The sequence below is a fragment of the Oryzias latipes genome, chromosome 14 (assembly GCF_002234675.1).
Source record: "Oryzias latipes chromosome 14, ASM223467v1".
In the NCBI taxonomy this organism is placed as follows: domain Eukaryota; kingdom Metazoa; phylum Chordata; class Actinopteri; order Beloniformes; family Adrianichthyidae; genus Oryzias; species Oryzias latipes.
The window spans coordinates 14429647-14454050 of NC_019872.2; the positions used below are offsets into that span (position 1 = coordinate 14429647).

Consider the following 24404-nt stretch of genomic DNA (forward strand, 5'->3'; position numbering starts at 1 on the left):
ACTTAGCTGAATTTAACTTTTTTCCCCAGACAACATTATTTGTCTTAATTTTCCCACCTCAATGGAATCATTTACATTTTTTGTGATGTCTACAACACAGTGTTTGTTGCAAAACCTTTGCATCCCAGAAAATATTGTGTCTACAGTGCAACAAAGTGCTGTAGTAAGTTACTCACATTTGTGGTAAGTAAATCCTATTTGATCTCTAGAATTCCTTGTTAAAATCCCAGCTAGATTGTAGTAAGTTTTTCTCTCCTAGGTTCTCTGGACGACCACAGATCAAACACATCTGTTAGGTAAATCTTAAAAATGTATGCCAATTAATCTGAAGTAACCCTGTAATATGCTGCAGACTAATGAACATGGTTGTAGCTTAATCAAAAAGATTAAAGACCGAACTCCAATTTGCCAAACCAGAATTTCAAATAAAATGGCTTGACATATCTTAAAAAAATTTAAACATTATTTTATATTAAATCAATTCGTCTGGGCTTTTTATGATTTTCATTCCAAGTTATGATAAAGTACACTTTACAAATTATTCATAAATAAATATACGAAGACCAGGGCGACATTTACGTTTTTTTTAAATATAGGATTGTTTTCCAATCGTACATATTTTATTTTGAAGGTCCAGTCGGAAATACCGCTAGTTATCGCGAGCTTTGATTCGGCTGTTGTTGGGGTACTGGAGTGGGTGGAGCTAACTGGACCAGTCGACTCTTAGCTCGTTGCGGTGAAGGGGTCTCCGGTGCCCTGCTAATAGTAACCGTCCCTGTTAGGCACTTTTATGCAGTGCTCTGAATTCTGACAGAAGCTTTTGTCGTAACTCTGCTTTTACTTTAGAAATATACATATATTGCGTTCATGTTTCAGTCTAATTTTGCTTCTAAATACAACCAGAGTTGGACCTGTCGCTTTGCATCTCCACCACCTTCACGTTTTTTTTTTTTCTATTCTTTTTCATTCTCTGACAGTAGAGTGGATTTGCAGGACTTTTTCCTCCCTAACACGCCGGGAAAATATGGTAATGACATTGGAAGCGCGTGCTGCTGGTTTGTGACAATAATACGATGAGATTCTCCCCGGCTGCGGATTGAGCCCACGAGAAGATTTTGTATTTTTGGTGGGGGGTTAAAAGTCTTGTGGCGCCCATTAAGGTTAGTTATTAGAACCGAACAGACAAGTTTAGTCTGTGTCAAAAAGCCAGAAGAAAAAAAAAGTAAGTTAGTTGATTTCTGCCTTATTTTTTTATTCTACAAGACAAAGTTGAAGAACTTTCCCGTCTCACTGCGAGGGGAGTTGTATTCAGTTAAAACTAAAGTGTCTCTGTTTGGGAGAGCAAAGTGACGGAGCTGGTACCGCGCGCGGATTTTTCTATTTTTGTTTTTATTTTATTTTTTTGCTGTTGTGTTTTTAGAGGTTTTTCAGTGTGAGTCTACTTTAAATGCGGACTGGCTTTCCATCAGAGGTGAACAACCGCCACCAGCTTCCCCCTTTTCCACCTCCACCTGGGTTTTTTAATCCCAAATCTGTTCATTGAGTCAACACCATGGAGCTGATGATGTACAAATGTCTGATCCTGTTGGCGTGCGTCTGTCATTGGGTCGGTGTGGTCTCAGCAGAAGAAGGTAAGTCTGATTTGTTTATCTTCAAATGTTTTTCTTTTCTTTATGAGAGAGGGGGAGTCTCAGTCAAATACATAAAGAAGCCCTTTAAAGAGCCATTTGCACTGCCTAGGTTTAACTCAGCAAACAGGTAGAAAGGAGCCTCCCTTTGTTAAAAAGCTACAGTGATGGATGGGTTTCAGCTGCAACAAGTGAAGCCAGCAGACTACTAAATATACAGAGTAAAAAGAAGCTTTCAGTCTATAGTGTGTGCTTTCTGGGAGTTCGGACATCATTCAAGAGGAGAATGCAAGTATTTATAGGGTTTAAATAATCCCAAATTCTTTGCTCCACCCAAAAGCACAAAGGATTTAATGGTAAACATCAAGAGTGTAATGGTTTATTTTTACAGTGATTGGATTCATATCATAATTTGTGTTTGCTGATATGATTCATAGTTGATTGGTTAATTTTGAACGATTCAATTTGATCACTAATCCAAAATTGATCCAGGACAGCTTCTGCCAAAAATTCAACCAGTGTGACCAGATTCCTTGTGGTTTCTTAGAAGATAATCAAGATAATAATGTAAATTAAATATTTGTACAAACAAGTAAACAATAACTAACGGCAAATCCATTCACATTTTAGTTCCATTATGTTCAGCACACTTGTTTTTCCACATCAAAATAATACAAATGGAACATTATAGCACACCGTTTGGTCACGTTTTTGCAAAATTCACTGTTTCCACACATTGGACGGGAATGATGGGCTGCCATCACGTGTGTGTTGTCCTCTGTGATGCACATGGTCGTTTTTACGTTACAGTAAAATAAACCTACCATACCTCAATCTAAATGATATTTTCCAATATCTGTTTTAATCAGTTTATTTTATTTTGAAACAATTTTATAATGGTATAGGTTGCTTTGATAACGTACCTCAGACGGATCGATCTGGTTGGATTGTAGGAAAATAAATTGATTACTCGTCACACTCCTATAGTAAGCATAGATTGGTGCATGATTTTTTTGGGGGGGGGGGTTGATACATTTTGTTTTCTATAGTGTGTGTTACCTTAACTGTTGCCAGAATCCATATGGTCCACAAATGTGCAGTTGGTTGCGGGCTGCAGAAAAATAAAATCGCAACCTATATTTTTGTCTGATTTAACTATAATTCGATTGTAAAGGAGGTTTTATTTCGGAAAACTACTGGATTCCCCCCACCACATCTGACTCATTCTTGATGCATGTCAAGTCGCTCTGTCATGTGTCGAAATCTGCTACCTTTTTAAGTTGAAACACCCAAGTTAATGTTGCGAGGATGCTCCTAATAGTTGTTCAAACAGTGGACTCACGTTTATTGTTGTATTTAGAAAATAACAATTATAGTTCTAATTTTTCTTCTTGTATTTATATATAGTACTTTAGAAGTTGGGCGAGGCTGACGTTTTATTTTATTTTATTTTACCTTGTTATGGGTTAAGGGGTTAAGGGAAAATCTATCACATTTTAATGGTATCTACTAGTGCTGCACGAAATGAGGAAAACTCACAATTTGCGATATTAGTGACCAATATTGCGATGACGATATAACTTGCAATACATGAACGAATAGCAAAATAACCAAAGACATCATTTCCATTTCATTGCAACAGTTTAAAAAAAAGAGTCAACATAACTTAAATTATACTCCAAATGACTCTAGTCTACATAGGGGGAAAGCATCTAACATTAAAGGACTCCAACCGATTGGTCAGCAACGTGAAGGGGTCGATCAGATTGGTCAAATGCATAAATTGATTTATTTGATTCGTTAAAAAATTCAAGCTGCCAAAGGATTGTTTTAACATATTTAAGGTTACTGTTTATTGCAGTTTTTACCGTCTTTTGCGCTTTGCACAGCTTGATATCGCAATAACGATGAATTTGCTAAATATTGTGCAGGCCCAGTTTCTACCCAACTCCAGTGTAAAAATAAAGTTTAAACCAGCTGTAAACATTTTATAAAGGACGAAGATAAACTTTGCTCTTTAAAGTTAAAAGAAACTAGAAGCTAAAAAAATATGACGCCCACTTCAGCCTCAAACAGGCCGACTTGTGAAAAAACTGACCTTTTTCTGGTCCGTGGCCTGAAAAAGGTTGGGGGTCACTGCATGGGGGTATAGAGTTGGTTCAATTAAATTATATCAGTTCCCCAATAAACTGAACCAGTTTTTCCTTTATTGCGTTTATGATCCAAAAATTTGCCCCAAACCATTGACCAAATTGCTTTAGTGTCTTCCTAAAGTCCATTTATAAGACAATCTTTGAAAAAAGCAAGATTTCCTTTCTTCCATTTTGCCTCCTAAGGGACCATTAACCATGTTATCCACAAATCAATACTAAAGCATTCAGAGGGTGGGGGTGGGGGGTAAAATGGGTCATATTTTAGTGCAGGGAGCAACAGTGGTCTGTAACTTTTACATTTAGCTCTCGAGTAAAAGAACAAATTTAGCTTCCAAATCCTACAACTCCTGGCTGTAACGTACCTTCACTTTTGTCAGCAGTCTTGACATTAACAAGAAAATTGTAGTGGATTGCTTGGAATGAGAAGGAGAAATGAGGCTGGTGGAGTCTAAAATCATCTGTCATGATGTTAAATAGAATAGCGGCTTCAATTTCAAGTGGTCTTTACGAGCGTCTGCAGCTCGACATCATCAGCGTAACAACCGGGACAGCATCTGGGATCATTTGCCGAGGGCTGAAAAGTGTCACTGAGCCACGTTGACGACTTACAAAGCTGTTTATTTATTTGTAATAGTGTGGCATTAATAAGGAAGTGTGACTGTGCTGCAGAGGGAACCATGGAGCTCATTTGAATCAGAGATCTGCTGTTGGAACATCCGTCTGCAAAAACCCTTTGATACCAAATTGTCTTGAAATAATAGGCCTGTGTTTACCGAAGATCAAAGAATCTCCAGCAGGTTTCTTTAAAGAGCTGTTGAACTGCAGGGATTTTTACAAAAGTAACTGACTGCTGTGTATGCTCCACAGCTGTTCACCACAGCGAATGAACTCTGCATTCATTCTCTGCATTCATTCGCTGTGGTGCTTTTTCAGGCTGTTGCCGTTTATATCCTTGTATGCTGCAGTAGTTGGGCTGCTTTTAAGATGCACATTTTGGACACAATTTCTCCTCAGAAAAGGAGTTAAAGTCCCACTCTGATCATCTTTTGAGCTATTTTAAAATGCACTCCCAGTGATCTTTAAGATTATGCAGTTTTTGCCCAAATGAAAAAAAAAAAACCTGTCATTCTCTAAGACAAAGTATCTGCACAAAGGCAGTAGTTATTTAAAAAATTGCCACAGAGTTGTGGGGGGGGCTGTTGGTGCAACGTAAGCCCACCCCCACTTCCCATCATCCATCTGTTTACACGCTTTCCCACTAGCTTACAGCCCCTCACAGCCTCTCACAGCCCCAACCTAACATTACCGCTGCAACCCAAAGTTGATCTTTTTATCTAAAAGTGAATGATAATTGTTGCTTCCACGTCACAGCAATAAGCTTTGTCTAATGGCGTTTTTTTTTCATCTGCACCTTATTCACATTAATTTGAAAAATGAAATACTCAGAAATCCAATTTAAGCTTAATTTTCTTTATACATGTCCTCCATCATCAGAAAAATGCCACAATAACATGTTAAGAACATGGTTTTCATCAGAGTGGGTCTTTTTAAAAAAAAAAAAAAAAGAAATTGAATTAATAGAAGACATGTTCTTCAACTTTATTTTCAGCTAAACAAAATTCCATTAAAACAATGCATATTTAGAAACTGAAGCTTTTCTCCAAATGAGCTCACACCATTGAAATTCTTTTTGTAAACAGGAACGTCGTGAACATACATGACTTAACATCATCTGTGGCAGGAACACTAATCTGTCATCTGCTCCTGGTTTCAGCACCACAGAGCTTTCCTTTAACTGAGATTTATGTTTTGACTACTGCTCTCCTCAGTCAAATTGTGGATACAACAGATGTGATGGCAGTGGCTGCATTAGAACTGCCTGTAAAGACCTACAGTTTTTGTTTTTTTTGAATGCAGCCCATCAGAAGGCAACGTAAAATTATAACTGCTACTTGGAGTTCTTGTGGGGGAAATGTTTGTTTACTCTGTAGTGTGCGAGAAGCTGGGGATTTTCCCAAACCTCTAATTTATGTCAGTTTTCTTCAATTTGAGAGTCAAGACCATCAGAGGAGCTTTAACTTCATCTCCAGCTGGGACTGCAGGTTCCTGCAGATGAGACTCAGCCTCTGACTCAACCCAGATTCTTTTGTGTTTTTCTTTTCTTCTTTTTTTAGAAATTACCTAAAGGGACATTTTAGGTTTTTTGAAGTTTTTTTGTGTGAAGTACTTCTGAGTAGTCTGTGTTAACCTGGAGTAGTCAGCATTCAGAGCTCAGTTTGGAAAATCGGGCAGGAAATCTTTTGGGGCAGACAAACTAATAGCTTCTCAGAAAAAGTGCCAGAGAGTGAATGTTCAAACTTTTAAAATGACTGAAGCATAAAAAATGGCTATTTACATTGTTTGTAAAATTGTTCTTTGCAGCAGAGTGGTACACGGTGAGGCATGCCTCATAACTGTCCATTACAGGTCAGTCAATAATAGGTTTTTCCTATGGCTTATGCAGCTCTTTAAAAAAAATAGGCCAGAGGTCTTATTCATCATGAGTTTTCCTTTTTTCTCTTTATCGGCTGAAATGATAAAGTTATGCAACAAGTGCAGATTTATTTATTGAACAGCACTTGTGGAAAAACGCAAGTGCACTATTTTACTTATATAACAAAAACAATAATGGGGAATATGGCAGTCATTTAGCATGCTCTTTATTTTGGTTTAAGCAGAAACTGTAGCTGTTATGTTAGCCTCATTCAAATCAGAATTTTATTCCTGATCTCTCAACTTTAGATACTTTTTAGGTTTATTGATCATTTCAGTTTGAAAGAAATCCTGATATATTTTCTGGTTTTCCCCAGACATGACATCATAAAATGTTCTTAAAATAGATACAAAAAATTGTGCTTAAAGGAATTTGAAGAAGTAACTTAAAAACATCAGAATTTTGATCCTTTGTTTACCATCAACGGTTACGATTTTTAAAAGATTGCCCGTGTTTCAGACCTCCATGAAAAAGACGCCTTGAACCTCTGACTAGTGTTGTCAACATCAATTCTAGTCACATTCTAGTTTACACATTTTTTTTCTAACGGCCGCTAGGGGCGCCCGAGCAGAACGGGGAAGAGTGAGACAGGGGGAACACGGTAAATGTGTCGAGGAAGACGCAAGTTTAATGTCAATTCCTGCTTTCTGAATGAATAGCACGAAGAGACCCTCATCATGGAAAATGCAAGAAGAAATGCATATGACGCAGCTTTCAAGTTAAAAGCAATCGTTTAAAAGCAGTGTGAAAAAATCCACCATCACCACCAACGGGTTTGGAAAAGCCGGTCTGCTGCGTGACGGAGAGGACAGCGCAAGCTCAGGAGTGAATTTGCCTCAGGATGAGAGTGACACTGACGGCGACAACGAAGGAGAGACAGAGTGTGGCGAAGAATGTCTCACGCTATTCCAATCCGACACTGAGGAGGAAGACTTCCATGGTTTTAGTGCACAAGAGGAAGATGAAGAAAGCTCTCAGTGACTTTTATGTTTTAGGTTTTTTAAACCAGCCCTGTTAGTGCTGTTAGTGCTGTGTCACTGTTGTGGTAGAAAACTTCCGACGCACGCGCTGTGCAGCGCTTGCCTCTGCGCAGCATGCAGTTTGTATATTTTTTTTTAAAAAATTGTAAAAGTTTTTTGTGCAGTTTGGCTTTACAGTGCTTCTACATTTTTGTTAAAGGGTACAGCTCAAACAGAGGTTGCCATGCCTTGTTGACCGACTCCAGAGCATCTGTGTCTTGCCAAGTGTGAACAAGATGTCTAGTTTTTGTGTTGGGTAACAGCCCAATTCTCTGACAGCACTCTGGATCATTTTCTGTCTTGTTCTCCACCAAGCGGGGTTGCTGTAATGAACTGATGGGAGGGCAGATGAAGCGCAGCCAAATAACTCATCCTTTTCCAACTAAGGGATCAATGAATTACTTGCACACACTACTTGCTTATTAAGTGTATGGATTTCTTTTCCTTCTGTCTCTATGAAGATTATAAGACAGACATCTTGATCAGATGATTACTTTGACTCCAAATGAATACGCTGCTCTGTGTGAAACATTCTTTATGAGGGCGCATGTTTACCACTATTACTGACCCAAATGAAACATTTCTCAGCCTTGCCGTGTGAAAGATATATACAAAAAATACAGAGCAGTGCATCCTATGCTTTAAATTAAGGAGGGATAATCCATTTTACTAGTGTTAATAACTCATTTATGAAGATTTAAAAATGCTTTTGACTTGATAAATGTAAGCTGTTAAAACCCCTTGTCCTCCCACACTCAGACCCAACCTGTAAATTCCCCATTTTGTTTTTCTCCCAGCACATTTTCTTGGCAGTTTTTCCACTCTTAGTATCATTAAGATGCAGCCAGGAACACAGGTTCTGCACTTTTTGTCTATTCATGCCCAAAGCTTTTTTGTTAATCAGCATTATAATCAGAGGTGTTCAGTTCTAGAACATGCAAAAGGACTGACAAACCAGAAAACGAAAACAAAAACCTTCAGTAATGTTTATTTTTTTCTTCAAGTCACTGGGGCTTTTGTATTTCTGGTGTAGCATTAAACGAATTGTTTTTCTTTTTTTAATTTTCCAAGTAAATAGACGCCGGTTAAAATGGGGATTATTACTGTCTTTTTGCATTTACAAGATTTGCTTCATGGGTCCCAACAGCAACAAGTGTTTTTTTTATTTTTTTATTTTTATTGTATTTTTATCCATTCAGCTCTTCAAGTTAAAACATTCTGATGTATCTACCATGATCAAGTGTGGATCTTCTATAAACGTATTTATTTGCTTTTAAACTCAGTTTAAATGTTTTTTGACGTGCTTAGTGTGGATGTTTTTAGTTTAGACCATTTATTTTTGGGCACATCAAGATTTTATTTTCCCAGCTTTTTGCTTGGTGCTCTCTTGGGCTTCCGTTGTTTGGAGTAAAGTCAGGCCGAGCAGACATGAAAATTGCACCAAGAAAAGAGGATCTTCTTTTGTGAGGCCAAGAAAAAAAAAAGTTTGTACAATATTTACAGGTGCGTGCACCCTTTAAAACAGTGTTTTTCAACCGGTGTGGCATGAGAGATGCCCAGGTGTGCCTAGGGAAATTACCCATTTTCACTTATCGAAAAACATTTACCATCTCCAGGATATCAGCTCTGTGTTCATCCAAACACACCGAGTACCGTGGTTAGGAATATAAAAGATCATAAAATACCTTTCTCTTTTTGTTCATTTGATTTTATTAAAGACATTTTAAAAAGAATGGCGGTACCACGATTTAGCCACAGCTTTAGCTCTGTTTTTGGCAAAGTCCCGCCCCTTTAACTGTCTCCACCAATCAGTCTTGGAGGCTTAATCATACATCATCGGTCTGACCAATCAGAAATGGTTAAAGTCTTCACTTCCTTCTTTTCCGATTTAGCTCATAAAAGTCTCTCAATTCCAACAAAAATACCAGCTAAAGCTCGTCTTTAGCGGTGTAGCTTTCCACAGGATCTGGTGTCAGACCGTGGAAAAAGTGAACAAAACAATGAAGCTCAGAGAAGCGAGTCTATCTGCCATCTGCGGCAGTTTAGCACTACATCTCCCATGGTGCATTGGGTTAAAGTGACAGCGTCTCAGCATACAATGAGTCTTCCCTGTTGAACGTTTTGAAACCACAACGAACACACATCAGTTTTTAAATCTTCTTGATGAAATCAGAGATCAACAGTTTAGTTCTGCTTCAAGGTTTGTGTTTATTAACAGATAAACATCCCAGAGTTTGGTCCAAGTCATCTTTGTAACTGAAACACTTTTCTAATAACGTCTGAATTATTTTATATGTTAAATTTAAGAACTAATAACAACATTTAAAAACAGGATTAAGGTGAAGTGTCCAACAGACACAATTAAAGTAAATTGAAACAATTTAATAATCTAAAAATAAATAAAACACATTTTTGTTAATGTTTTCAAAGACTTAATCTTTGTTTAAGACAAGGAAAAACTAATAAAATTTCAACATGTTCAGTTTTTGTGTAGCTACAGAAAACATATTTGTTATTTTTTGTGTGTAAAATTGATCAAACATTGATCATATAATTGTTCAAAAATTATAGTTACCTTTGCAACTGCAGTATTTAGAAATAATATATTTGGTATTTTGTGAGGTTACATAAAAATTCATGTTTAACAAACTGGAGAGAAAAAAACACTACCAGGGTAAAATTTCAAAAAATTTAGTTAAAAATTATTACTGAAAACTTACCTAAATTTTATAATTAAATGATACTTTATTTATCCCACAATGGAGAAGATTCCTCTCCGCATTTTGACCCATCCCCTGGGAGGAGTGGTGAGCTGCAGACTGGCCCCGCCGGGGGGCAGCTGGCTGGGGAGAGCGGGGATCGATTCGCCAATTAGTTTGTTGGCAGAGCCAGAGCTAAACTGCCACGCATTCGTTGCATCTTTTAGAAAAAACAGCTGCAACTTCCAGCTCTTTCTGCCAAAATTATCACAAAAATGCATGTGAGATTGCGGAGGTACTGTACATCAATACAGACTATGAGTTTCTCCTTTTTTTTAATTTTTGGATGCTGGTGTGCTGCGGAACTTTTGTCTAGGATAAAGTGTGCCTTGGTTGAAAAACACTGCCTTAAAGCACCTCCCACCCTTCCATGACTTCTGTACACTTCTCCATACCGTTTAGTTTAAGCTGGACATGTGGCAGTTTCTAACAACACCAGTCAGAACTGGAGGATAAATTTGCTGGAATCATGGCACCAAAGGGGAGTATAATGTATAGTGCTGATCTGTTGTTACACACTGATGCTATAATGCTATGCTAACATGTCGTTATCATAGCTTATGGCAGTGTTTTTCAACCAGTGTGCCGCGGCACACTAGTGTGCCGTGGGAGATGGTCAAGTGTGCCGTGGGAAATTGTCCTCATTAACTGATCTAAAAACATTTCCCATCTCCAGGATTTCAGCTCTCTGTTCATCCAAACAGGCCCTGATAAAACACTGAGGAGTTAGGAATATAAAAGATGTAAAATACATTTTCTTTACGTTTATTTTATTTTATTAAAGACATTTTGATAAGAATGACTGTACAGTACCGCGATTCAGCTGCACTTTCGGCTGTATTTTGGAAAAGTCCCGTCCCTTTAACTGTCTCCACCAATCATTCTTGGGGAGCTTAATCACATGTCATCAGTCTGACCAATCAGACGTGGTTAAAGTCTTCACTTCCTTGTCCCGATTTAGCTCGTAAAGTCGCTCAGTTCTAACAAAAATAGCAGCTAAAGCTCGTCTTTAGCGGTGTAGCTTTGCACAGAATCCGGTATCAGACCGTGGAACAAGTGAACAAAACACTGAAGCTCCGAAAACCGATCTCCAGCCGTTTTATGCACTACATCTCCCATGATGCATTGGATCGTGAGATTGACAGCGCACAAGGAGATCTGTTGTTAAACGTCTTGAAACAACGAACACACATCAATCTGTTTTTAAATCTTCTAACTTAACTTTTATTGCATTTTTTAGAAAAAAAAACAGCTGCAGTTTCCAGCTATTTCTGTAACAATTATCTCAAAAATGCATGTGAGATTGCGGAGGGACTGTAGATCAATACAGACCATGAGTTTCTCCTTTTTTTTTTTTTTTTTTTGGATGCTGGTGTGCCGCGGGATTTTTTTTAAGGTTAAAGTGTGCCGTGGCTCAGAAAAGGTTGAAAAACACTGGCTTATGGAAGCGATTCTGTAGCACAGTTTAAAATAAAAGACAAAGCTATTCCAGAGAAGCTTCGAAGCGCAGGAGGAGAAAACTCTCAACCATCATATAAATTTGTGTTTCCAGTGGTGTGCAGACAAAATAAAGGCTGATGTAATTCCCACATATTTATTACATCCAAGATGCTCATTGCGGCGTTGCCCGCACGGAGTTTTAAGTACCTTCATGGCTAATGTTTTTAGCACATATTAGCCTAATGCTAACCCGTCTTTCGGGTCCTTCTTTGCAGCGAAGAAAAAAGCACTGGGAAGCTGCAGGAGACTATCTTATAAATGTGCTTTTATTTACTGTCATGATTATTATTAAGGGCCTGCTCTCTCATATTTTTTTAAATCCATGCGGTCAGTGCTTGTTTTCTTCGCTCCAAGTTGAGGACCTGAAAGATATGGTAATTGCCCCATTACCATTGTTCATTCCCCTCCGGGAATCGAACCCTGGTTTCCTGCGTGGTAGTCCTTAAGGCGATGCTCTGGTACATCGCCTGAAGGACTGGGGAAGATCCCTCCATGTGGACACAACTGAGGTTTCTTCCTTTTTAAATTTTGTTTGTTTTATTAGGAGTTTTTCCTTACTGAGAAGGAGGGTCTGAGGGCAGGGATGTCCAGTTTATTTTAGTCTGTTTAGTTTAGTTTGCCATTTTGTATTAAATTCTATGACTTTATGTTCTTTATGATTCACGTTTATAACACAAACTACTGCTTTAAAGCCCATTGAGACTATTGTTGATAAAGGGGGGACTGGACCCTTTATAAGGGTCTTTTTTGCGCGACTTGGTTGTTTACTTTTACCTGCTTTTAAGGCTATTAACTTTTCAATGCCTACCTTTACACTGCAAATTTTACCTTCAAATACAGACCGGATTTTGTTGTTTTTATGAGACATGGATAAGGGATTGTCCCATATTATGTCTTTTTATTAGCCGTTTCTTTGCTTTATTTCAATATTGCAATGCTCTTCATTAGATCTGCCCAAATATCCAACAAGTCTGGAAGTTTCCCTTCTTGTGTGAGCATAGTTTTACTGTTGGTTCATCCACAGTATTTGTTTTTATTCAGAATATTGGCGAAAATAAATCTAGTCATACAAAATAAATCTATTTGGGAACAGCATTACATACCAACAGAAAACAACATCTTCCAAGTCAATTTTTCTCAATTTTCGCCTCAATATTTAGACATGGAGATGGATACTGTTTAGATCAGGTGGTTTTAGCTAATTTAAACACTCTTTTCTAACCAGACCTACTAAGAACCATACATGGGTGTGAGTAGTGTTGCATTTTGTGTTCCACAGACATTTTTTAGTAACGAACGAGAAAATGTGTATCGGTACGTTAAAAAAATCCAGAAAGAAAGCATCGTGGTAGGTCAAATCATACCACAAGCTCACAATAAGGTTTTTATCAGCAGATCCAATAAAGAGGACCAAAAATTTGTTTCAGCTTAAAGTTGTTAAACTGATGTGTTTAGTTTGCTCATAAATCCCTGCTTTCTTTATAATGGCAGTTTGACAACCTGGTGTGTGACAGCAGCTGTTGCACCCATCTATCTACAAGTCACCTTTTACTTTGTGCTCAGCCACAGAGAGCAGCTGCCAAAGTTATTTGTTTAGTTAAGACCTGTCATGTAGAAAGACCACAGCACTTTAGATTTAGACGAAAAGAAGAGTGAGGTGTCATCGTATTCTCCACAGTCTTTACACAGCTGTGGTGGTTTGCCCACGACTCTCATTCAAACCAAAGCAACTATCTCCACAAAAGAGCCGGAATGAACACTTTTGTTTGGCCTTTCAAAAGTGCGGTGTCTGTTTTTAACTGCATGCTCAAGCAAATTGAATGCCAGAGGCAACGCAAGGTAAACTAGAGTCCAAAATTTCTACACAAAGTCAGCATTACACAGTCCAACATGTATTGTAAATGAAAACTTAAAGAAAATACTTTTTTTTAAACTAAGCTTTCCAATTTTAAGTGCTATTTATTATTGCATATTTAAATAAATTATTTTTACAAATTACATCATTTATAATCATAAGGAATCATTCATTTAAATCACATATCAGAAAAAACAAAGTGCCTTTTGATATAATTAGAAACGACTTGGTTGATTAATTGTATGTTTTTTACTTTTTTATTTTATTTTTTTACTTTTTTTAAAAACATTTTTTATTATTACTATTATTTGGTCAAAGTCAGGGTCCTCGTCACAGCTGAACCAAGTTACAGATATGGATATGATCTTAAAAGATTAATGTTAAGAAATTCTGTAAATTGTCCAAGGTTGGTGTCAGATTGACAGCCATCCTTCTGATTTTTAAAGTTCTCTTTGCTCTAAAGTCTGCAGACAGTACAGCGTCCTTGTTCTGCTGCAAGCTTTTTAAGTACAGAGAAAGAAGTGGAGGTTAAGTTACCTGCTGAATTCAAGTAGCTTCAATTATTTTCAATTTCAGATGTGCTGTAATCTGGAAGCCAGGGAACTTGCTCTAGGTCATTGGGTTTTTTGTGCACAACATTAACCAGGTTTCAGTCCTCTGCCACCTCACCTGTAAATAACCTTTCCTCTCATCTAACACCTCTACTCCCCTGAAATTCAAGTGCAGTGTCTGCAGCTTATGTCATGCAGTGGTTGTTTTAGATGTTGAATGTTTTTTTTTAAATCATGCACGTCTTATACTTATATTGTTTACTGAACCACAGATACACAGTAGCTGTTCACAAGTATTAAAATATCTTAACTAGAGGTTAAGTAGTTTTATCATTACATGGTATCTTAGCCTGAGGCTAAACGTTTTGTCTATAATTTTATAGTTCAATGTTGAATGGGAGCAAAATAAATATTAAAATATAGTTAGCATATAGATGGCAGAAACGGAAAGCATTTTAAATGAAGTCATTAAGTTATTTACATAGAGCAAAAAATGTTTAAAAAAAAATTACAATTCATTTATGGGAAAAACTATTCAAAATGGCATCGATATAATCTCATTATATTTTCCTTGCCGCTTATTTCAGTTTCTCTCATCAGGACAATAATAGTCTTTTCCTTTTTCAAGCTTGCAATTTTATAGTTGAGCGAGAAAAAGAAACAAAAGCAAAGAAACAATAAATGTAACAGATCCCCCCCCCTTTTAGCTGCAATGGCATGGCATAGAGAGGACTTCCTCTTTACTGCAATTTTGCAGCAACAAAATTTTTTGTCCAAGATGCAAGGTGTTGTAAAAAAGCTTTAAAATAGCACTTTCAAAATTCTGTAATGTAAGGACAATGGGCATAATTATTTGCTACACAACTGTTGATTTCAGAAGCCTTAGACTAAAGTCTGAATACGATTCATGCGGCAGAGATTTTCCCTTTTAGTGTTAAGTCAATGAAAAGGCTCGATCAGAGGTCCTCCAGTGTGATTTGAGCATCACGGCACAATTTGAGTGGCACAGTGTGTCATGTCCAGAGTTTAAAAATCAGAACTTTGAGGAAAAAGACCCGTCACGTCAACTAATCAGGAACTCAGCTTTTGAAATAGGGAGGTTCAATGATGTGATCAGTGGGTGGAGTCCAAAACCCACACGGGAGAATCTGATTGTTCTCATCCTGAACTTTAGTATAATCTTTTTATTTACATCGAGACAACAATAAAAAGGCCCCCAAATTTATCATTTTTATTTTTTTTCCTCCTCGGACTAATGCGGGACAGCAAGTCTTTAAACTGGGTCACAAATTACACAAAGGTGAAAACGGCGGACGCTCACCATGCTGGAGAGTCTCTAAATGGTCTCATGAACTCAGACATGGAGACGTGTTTACCTATGCTTTTGTAGAGCTCTTCGAAATGTAAATGAAGTATACAAAGATAATGCTCCATGTAGCGATCAGGCTAACACCATTTGTTGGTTGCTCCTCCCACACGGGTCTGGAGTGTTAAGTTTATGAACACATTTTTTGACAAGCGCCGAGCAGCAAATTCCAAATATAGGGCAGCTGATGGGAATTTTTTGCACGAATTGCATTTGGTTGACAGTAAATTGTGTAGAGGGTTTGCAATAATGTGCATCATATGACACAAGCTTTGATATCTTCTTATTGCAATCAATACCAGTACTTTGCCAAACCATTGACACAACAGAACCAGCATTATGTTTCTCCAGGATCTTTATGCTGCTCTTCCAACAGATAAAAATGTTAAAAAAAAATCACATCTTAATCTTTCACTTGTAAAACAACTTCAACATGATGTTTCAAACAGCTGCTTTAAATTTTTTATTTTCATTTTAATTGACTGTAAATAGCATCAGTATTTATGATAATCTAAACTGCTGTCAAGATGAACACTTAGAATTTTGTAATATTCAACTCCCCTCCACTTTTTTCAGTGGACAGATAAAACTGGATTATTTCTGACCTTTTTGAAAGTCTACAATCCTTTTTTTTTTCTTTTCTTCTAAATCTTATTTACATTCAAGATGAAGTGATTGTTTTAACACAGTCGGAAAGTCAAGCACCAGTTTTTTGTACCAAGCCTCTTTACCACCAGTGAATCCCTCTTAATAACCAATAGTGTTCCACTACGAGCAAGACCGTTTTGCTAAAAGTCTACAGAGGGAAAAGCAAAAGGACAATTGTTGAGCTCCTGCGTTCTTGATGACTTTCTTAAAATGTAATCTCCAATCAGTTGAAAAATTCAAAATAGTCAGGGCACATCCACCTGTCTTTTCTGGAGCTTAACATTCAACAGAAGAGGCTTTATAATATTATTTTTGTGTGTATCCCTACATAGTTGAAGATAATAAAATGATTAAAAAAAATTTGATCCTTGTGAGAATTATGTATGTCTCTCACCCTAATTTAAACAGTTACATTCTGCCAATTTCATCTCAGCAGCTATTTAAATTACAAGTAGCCTGTCTCTGCTGTGTGTGTGGTGCTCTATTACAGTTATGTTCAATTGTTTAAGAACAATTTTGAAAACCAGGTTCGTTTTGTCAAAATATATTTCACCACGTGCAATCTGCAAAATTCTCATTGGAAAATTACACACTTAAGTCAAAACAAATACACATTTGTGAAAATGTTCTTAGTTTTCATTGAAAAAAAAGCACAGTCCTCAGGGATCAGACACTATTGCTACCAGTGTCACATTGCTGTGATAAATAAGACTCATTTGTATAGAACTTATTTTACTTTTGAAATAGCATGTTCTAGAATTTTGGCCAGACATAAGGGATAATTAAGATAAAAACAATTGTTAGAAACCCACAACATTCTTCGAGATTGGTCTCAAATATAGGGAGAATGTACACAAGTATGCCCTCTATAAACTTGTAAAGCACTGCATAACACAGATCCTATTTCAAGTATTTATTTACATACTTATGGTATTTTTTATCATATTTGGTTACAGTAATCAACTTACAATAAAATTAGTGAAACAAAAAAATAAATAAAATCTGTAGACAAATCAAAATGACTGCTTGAAGTACAAACACTTTGATTCTGAAGAAAAACTACAGTAAAAGCAACAAGAATACTGCAACTATTTGACTCTCCATCTGGCTGGATCATACTATAAGATTTCATCCAGATCACAGGCTGTCTTTGTTGGCAAAACAATCCTATGTTAAAATAATATATATAAAAAATTGGCATGCAACCAACTGTCAATGGCACAGTAAACAACATTGAAAATAGGTAGGCCTACAACAAGCTTTATTTTCAATATATTGTGATGAACTTATCTGTTTTCTTAATGAAATGTCCAAATTACTGGCTCAACAGTATTTCTGCTGAGATTTGGTTGAACTCCTTGTCCAGCTTGCATCAGTGTCAGTCCATGGTTGATAATATGTGAATAAGTGCTACACAGATGTCTTTAGTCAAATTTGGTCCTTGTCCTCTTTGTTCAGGTCCTTCTTTTTCCTCCACCTTCCTCTTAATCTACCTGAGCCGCTTCCTCCTACCTCTTTCTCCTCTTCCTCTACCTTCTTCATGTCCTCTCATTCTCAATCTTCTTTGTCTTCTAGCTTCTTCAGTTTTTGTTAAAGACAGATGAACTCACCTGCTGCCTTTTATAGCTCACCTGATTGCGTTTTCAAATTAGCACAAGTGTGCTTTCACACGTGGTGAATGTGGTTATCCAATGTATTCATAAGTGTGGTCACTGGTAATATAGAGCTTTGAAATGACAAGGAAGTAACCTCACAATCCTAAGATCCTCATGTTGTGCAAATCTGCTCGGGTGTTTTGCCTATTGAAGCAGGATTTCGTAAATTTTTGATTTATTGGGCAAATAATTCTTAAAAACTTTAATTTGACTGTAGCAATATTATTTGTATCAGTCCAAGTCTTACTGAGCATGATTTCTTGATTAACATTTAATTGAAATGCTTCAAAGAACTTCAGCAAAGGTCAAAATTATGCATAACTGCAACAGCTAGTGTACACCAGAAATTTGGAAAGCTCTTCATGCATAAAAAGGACTTCGTTCTTGTGAAAAATTGATACAATCCCAGTTATGGCAGTAATCTTGCCTGCAACCCTAATTGGAATAATCACTGTACTGTATGTAGGGAGGGAAAAAAAGTCATGGTGGCCGGTCGATTGGCCCTATATGATAGGTTATTTTAAACATAGGGAAGTTTTTCATAGCTTTGTAATTATCTATATAAAGTTAGTATAAAGCAGTTCATTCTGTCTTGTGCTTTGTACTTTTTTATTTTATTTTTACCTTTGTGTAAGCCTTTACACTGCAAAGGTGCACTACCCTTGACACAGTTGCACAAATATCAATATCAACAAATAATTCAATCTGTAAAATATGACCTGTATTAAATTTGTAAAATTTTCCTTGGAAATTTAAAGCACAAAAATGGACCCAGGATTATGACTAGGGTGTAGTATAGGAAATGTGTTGGCATTGGTTTTTTGTAAACCTATTTTGAGGAAGGAGATGACCAGACAAAAATACTCTTAATTTAAGGGGCGCATCTCTTATTTGTCAGATGCCTCTTAGAAAGCCATCCAGAATCTTTCGAGACGTTGTAAAGTGTCTGGTCCAAATCAATTTGTTGCTTAGAACTATCACAAAATCAGCTTCTGCCTGTGCAAGTGTAGTTTTCAGAGCTGAGTGTGATAACTGGTTGAAAAGATTGAGCTTATGACCAGAAAACGGCATGAGCATGTTCAAATAAAAATATGTCTCGCATCCTAATTTGGAATTAGACTGACCATTGAGGCATTGTTTTTTTTTTATCATATGTTTGTGATGGATATAGATTGTTTTATGACTTGGGTTAAGCTGGTCTTAGTCTTCCCCCCCATTTATAGCTTTTAAAGGCAGAGTATTAACATAGTCTTCATAACATCAGTTCTCTGTGTACTTTCTTGGCTCCTGACACCATTAAAGCTCGTAGCACAACTTAGCACAAAGAACAATATTATGCCTGTCGATCTAAGCCGAGTCCCACTATCAGGCACAAATACAGAGAGGATGCTTTTCTCTAAGGGGCCTCACTTGAGCCTCAATTCTTTCTTCAACAGATATGTACCATCTTCTTTCGCTATTCTTTTCACGTCCTCTGTCTCCTTGATGTTTGACTGGTACTCTGCTGTTTTCTCTTGCTGACTCTTTCCCCTGCCATGGAAATGTGGATCGTTTCCCAGAAATCCTTTTAAATGGAACCGATTTTTATAAGAAAGGATTTGCATTTAAAATATCCCCACCCCACCCCCCAGCCCACAAAAGCCTGTAGCCTATCATCCACACTACCTCAATCCGATGATTAGCTTCCTCAAGAGTTAAACAGGCACACAAGTACCACAAGTACTCTCAATACGTGTCGCTCCCGCCATCTCTCTCTGTCAATGAAGGATGCATGTGGCAGCTGGGAGTTGCAGGTGGATGATAGTTCAGCTTGGTGAGAGGATCCACCCCCAACTCATACATCCATGTCAGGCATTCACTTTGGAGAGCCAGTCTGTCCTCCACCCACATGCTTCTTTCTGAGAGTGGGACACAATGGGGACAGGCTGCATTGGTGAGGGAATGAGGCCACAGACTATCAGCCATAAGCACCAAGGAGAATGGCACTTTTAGAGGAATGGGGGTTGTCTTTGATGTTCGCCAAGGAGGAAAGGGGGGACCAGCATGAGTCATGAAACATAAAGGGAAATCCAGACATGGCAAGAAGGGTTCATGTATGCACATCTTCAAAATGAAATTAATTGAAATTAACACAATTTGTGACATAGGAAGTGTGCAAAATGTGTGATACAAATGTAAGTGCTTGCATATGTGTTTTACCATGTCCACCAATAAAGAGCTATTGGTGCTGGTTATGTTTTCTTCTTGTGACTAAAAATGTCTCTTTTTGGTGAAATTAAATGTTAGGCAAGAGGTGACATAACTCTTGTAAGATGCCTGACTGTTAGTGCTAGAATTCATTTAGAAAAAAAACTTCTTTGTAAAAAATCTCTCAGCTTGAAGCATACACTGTCAGTAGACTTGATTCGATTTGAGTCAGTCTGGGATGTTTTCCTCCCTGCGTCATAGGTTGACCTACATCTTTTGTTTGATATGTTGGTTTTAAGTAAAAATGAAATTCACTTAGACATCAGCCCAGAGCAGATTTGAACTTTTAGCTTTACCTCGAGAAGATCTCCTATGGCCTGTTTTTATATATTGCACTGAAGAACCGGCCTTTGAAAAAACCTGCAGGATGGAGACAGTCTAGCTCACCTGCTGTCCTCTCTCAGCTTGCAGAGCTTTGAGAGGAAATCGTCTTCCAAAATGTTGTGGGTTGGTTACGTTTGAGAAACATTTATTACGTTTTTGACTGCTTTGTACAATTATATTTGACAGGTTTGAATTAAATATGTTCTTTGCTATTTTCTTTAGTCCTCACTAAAGAAAACCCTGTCCAATCAATGACAAATGGTTTCACTATTCTTCTCCTTATTCTTAAATTGGACAAAAGCATGGCGCAAGCTGTAGACCACCCCCTGCTGAAAAACAATATGGCTGACTGAGAGTGCTAAGTTATGCTCTTTGTTCTCTCACAGTTAGCGTCACATCCAGGCAATGACTTGATGTATATTCTAGATATATCGGTCACTGCCACACAGACACCCAGTTGCTGGCTTTTTGAAGCCATGAATGGCCTGATGAAGAGAACATGTTCTCAGAGTAACTGTTTGCTTAATACAAAACAGTATGAAGTCTTTGGAAAAAAGGAGACTATTCTTTTGTAGGGTCAGTTCCCTTGTTTCTTTGCTAAGATATGTCAGTCCTTAGATGGTTTATTTAGCTGCAGTCTGCCTGGACTTCAAGCTGTCCACTTCCCACCGCCGATTACTCACTGAAAGCAATGTGTAGATGTGTGTGCTTTTGATTTAGCATTTTTTAGCCAAAGTAAATTATAGATTCTGCTTTAGAACATATGTAAAAAATTAATTACAAACTCTGTTTAAGTACAGTAGCTCATTTTCAAGTTTTTATGTTTTCCATTGTTTATTAGTGCAACACACAAAGATATATTTTTGGAGTTTTTTTCAAATGGACCAGCAATAGATTTATAAATGCATACTAATGCTGGGCAACAGTTAAAATTGCATGGTTTTTTGTGATTACCGTATTTTTTAAAGTGTAAGTCACATTCTTTTTTTTTTTTTTGCATAGTCTGGTTTGTGACAGATGCGACCCATTTAGTTCGCTTAAAGCAGGCTTGTCAAAAGTCCTGCCCGCTGGCCAAATACGGCTCACATCCAAAGTTTCACCGGCCCGCACGCTCATGTCATAGAATCAATAATCTACGGCCCCAAGCACTTTCTAAAAACTGTGTACAATTGCTTGATTGCGATTGGTTTATAAAAACGAGGTAGCAACACTGATTGCAAAGCACTGCAAACCTTTTACCAATGGGGAATTTATTAAAGACCACATGATGAAAATGGTGAAGAACATTTGTTCTGAGAAGGAGTTTGCTTATGCCATCTCGGAACGCTGTGGTCCGGAGAATTGAAGACATGTTTTTATATATTAAGAGACAGTTGGAGGCAAAAGGAGCAGATTTTGAGTTTTTATCATTAGCCTGCAATGAAAGCACTGACATATCCGACACCGCTCATTTTTTTGAGAGGAGTGGACAATTTCTGCATACACCCTGATGATTCTCCAGATCGCCTACAGACGGAGCTCAGTGAGCTGCAGTGTGACGTGGAGTGAAGCAGTTTGACACCAACAGCTGTGATTAAAACTACAGTGGCTTGTACTGAAAAAGATGACCGTGTTTTGGAAAAAAGTGAAACATGGACAGACTGTAGATACAAGACTGTTATCTGCATTTTTTATTCTAAAGCATAGTTAAAAGCAGTTATGGAAAAAGCTCCTTCAAACAATCCTTGTAAACAAAAATGATAAAACCTAAGACTTGAGGTACTGCTCACCTTCAGGTCCTCAACACTCTGCCTCATTATTCAGAGACAGTAAGTTAAATACTTTTACATTAAATTTAAAGATTAAAATGAAAATACACAGAATTACATTGAACACCCAAAACACAGACACTGATACAAGGAGATGTTGTCTAGTTTATGCTTCTTGGTTTAAATGGGTGCTGTAGTCTGTAACCAATGTTGTGCAGTTGAACATGTACTCAACTCTGTTTAAAAATAAAAAAATAAATAAAAAAACCTGCAGTAAAGATCTTCTTTCCAAAACACCATTTAGCCCCCACACCTTTTTGTCATTTAGCAAATCCCTGTATATTCCAAGTCCTGACAACAGAGTGAAAGGGCCAGTGAATGTTTCTGCCTGGTGGATTTACTTTTACTCCTTAATGTAGAAAAAGACAATTAACACCGAAAACCTATCAGCCAACTATCTTTGATTCAGTCTGCTGCAGTAATTGTAGGTGTTAATTTAGTAATGCAGTATTTATTTTTATTTATATATAATCACAACCTGTAAGAGTCCTAAGTAAAATACATATGGCTTTAAATTAGTCAGTCGTTTCCAAAATCATCTACTTTTTAACTCTAATTATTGGAAGAGAGTGCCAAAATAGTGGTGGCGGTTTCCTGCTGACTCATAGGATCATCTGAGACTACAGCTCTGCACGACCCCAAAGTATCCACCCTGCAGGGGTGCCAGTCGATGGGCAACTCAGACTTCAGCTTCCCTGACAAGAGAATACAAGGGGGATGAATATCCTCCTTCAAAGACTGAAGAAATGTTTGAAAAAAAGGCACAAAACCTGCACTTCCTTACATTGCTTTCACCTTTATGCTTTATGTTTGCTTTCAGGTTTTCAATAAATTGGACACATTTTCAAACATTTTAAAACAGTGTAATGATTGCTTGTAGTTGTGAATCACTTGGGCTTTGCATCAGATGTACTGGCTCAATGCTATCTCTGTGCTTTGAAGCATCTCACACATGGTGTCTTTTCATTCATTAACTCTTTAATCAAACATGCATAAAATATGACATTCATGTTTTGGTTGTGTAAGATAGATATAGGAATTTTACATTCTTCAACCCTAATCACAGTTTAATCACTTGGTAAACAAACAGAAATGGTAAACCCCTTTTTCATTGTTTTCTAAAAGGTATCACAATTTCCAATTTAGTCAAATATGACACCATCATATTTGGTCTCTCACACCTTTGTCCCGTTTTCTGTCCTAGGCAAGATTTATTTTTTTGTCACCTAAAATACCTTTATCTTGAGTATTCAGAGAAACCAATACTAATGTGTCACATATGCACACATGCATGAAGCTGGAAAATTGGTGTTTTACATAAATGCTGCCAGGTGTAAATTAGGATGGGCTTACACAAGAGATGTGACTAAGTACCTATGACTCCAATGTCCATTTTGTTTGGAGATGTGACCACTTGGTTAGGTCCTCAGGCATGATTAAGGAAGAGGTAAGCTAGAAATGGGCTAGACCACGAATGATTGGTATGTTTGGCTGTATGGATCTGGTGGGATCGGTAAATGTGCTGGAGTGCAATTCTGCAATGCTAAATAAACAAGTATTGTGTAGGTCTACACAATACTTGTTTATGTCTTATATCAATAACTATAGAAGGATTCAATGTAAATTTAGAATGTAAATGTACCTACCAATCAAACAACCTTGCAGGACAGTCCATATTGGAAAATACAAAATGTGGTTTTAGTTCTCTAGCACTTTTTGTATCAAAGGGCCTGTAAGGCTTGCCACAGTGCATACCACCTTTCTATGGGAGGTCTGTGCAAAAGTGGTATGAATGCTCAGGCCTGGATTGTTATGGGCTTTAGTACAGATGGGTGTGAATTGCCTGGTTGAGTGGATTTTTAGTTTATGTCCACATATTGCATTTCAGATCTAAAGTGGTATTTATTTCTATTAATCTTTGTGCTTTAAAATGATCTAAGTTTGCCACTACAACTCTACCTGGTAATTGTTTCTGTTAGTAATTTTGTACACTATAGCAATGACAGAGTAACAAGAATTATTAAATAACAGTTTTTAAAAAGTATTTGTAGATTATACATTTTTGTGTTAGAGAATTTAAAAAACACTGTCGACACTACAGTATCTCACAACCTAGCAGGAAACCGAACAGAAAGCAGATATTAGGGAATGAAGCATTTAGAAAGATGACAAAGTATGAGCAAGGTAGCTGGAGGAAGGTGAAAATGAAGTTTCATTTGAGCAAATACATGGTTCTTTACAATGGAGGACAAAGTTAAGCATTCATTAGCATTAATGTGGTAATTGCTTTGTCTGAAACGCAGTACTCACTGCCATCCTTTGACTGTAAATGTAAAGGGAAAGTTGGGATTTGATGGT

General features: G+C 37.3%; 1 protein-coding gene across 2 annotated transcripts in view; it reads left to right on the forward strand.

Moving 5' to 3' along the window:
- The first annotated feature begins 710 nt into the window (after window positions 1-710).
- The window catches only part of ephb4 (EPH receptor B4), a 51165-nt gene continuing 27471 nt past the window's right edge, over window positions 711-24404 (forward strand). Inside the window, exons 1-2 of one of the 2 annotated variants that reach the window (XM_020708900.2) lie at window positions 712-1027; window positions 1421-1631. In XM_020708900.2, the coding sequence (XP_020564559.1) occupies window positions 1553-1631 (79 nt within the window). In that variant the 5' untranslated portion in view covers window positions 712-1027; window positions 1421-1552. Of the gene's footprint in view, window positions 1632-24404 lie in introns of both variants that reach the window. The other variant, XM_011483458.3, reaches the window with a different exon arrangement.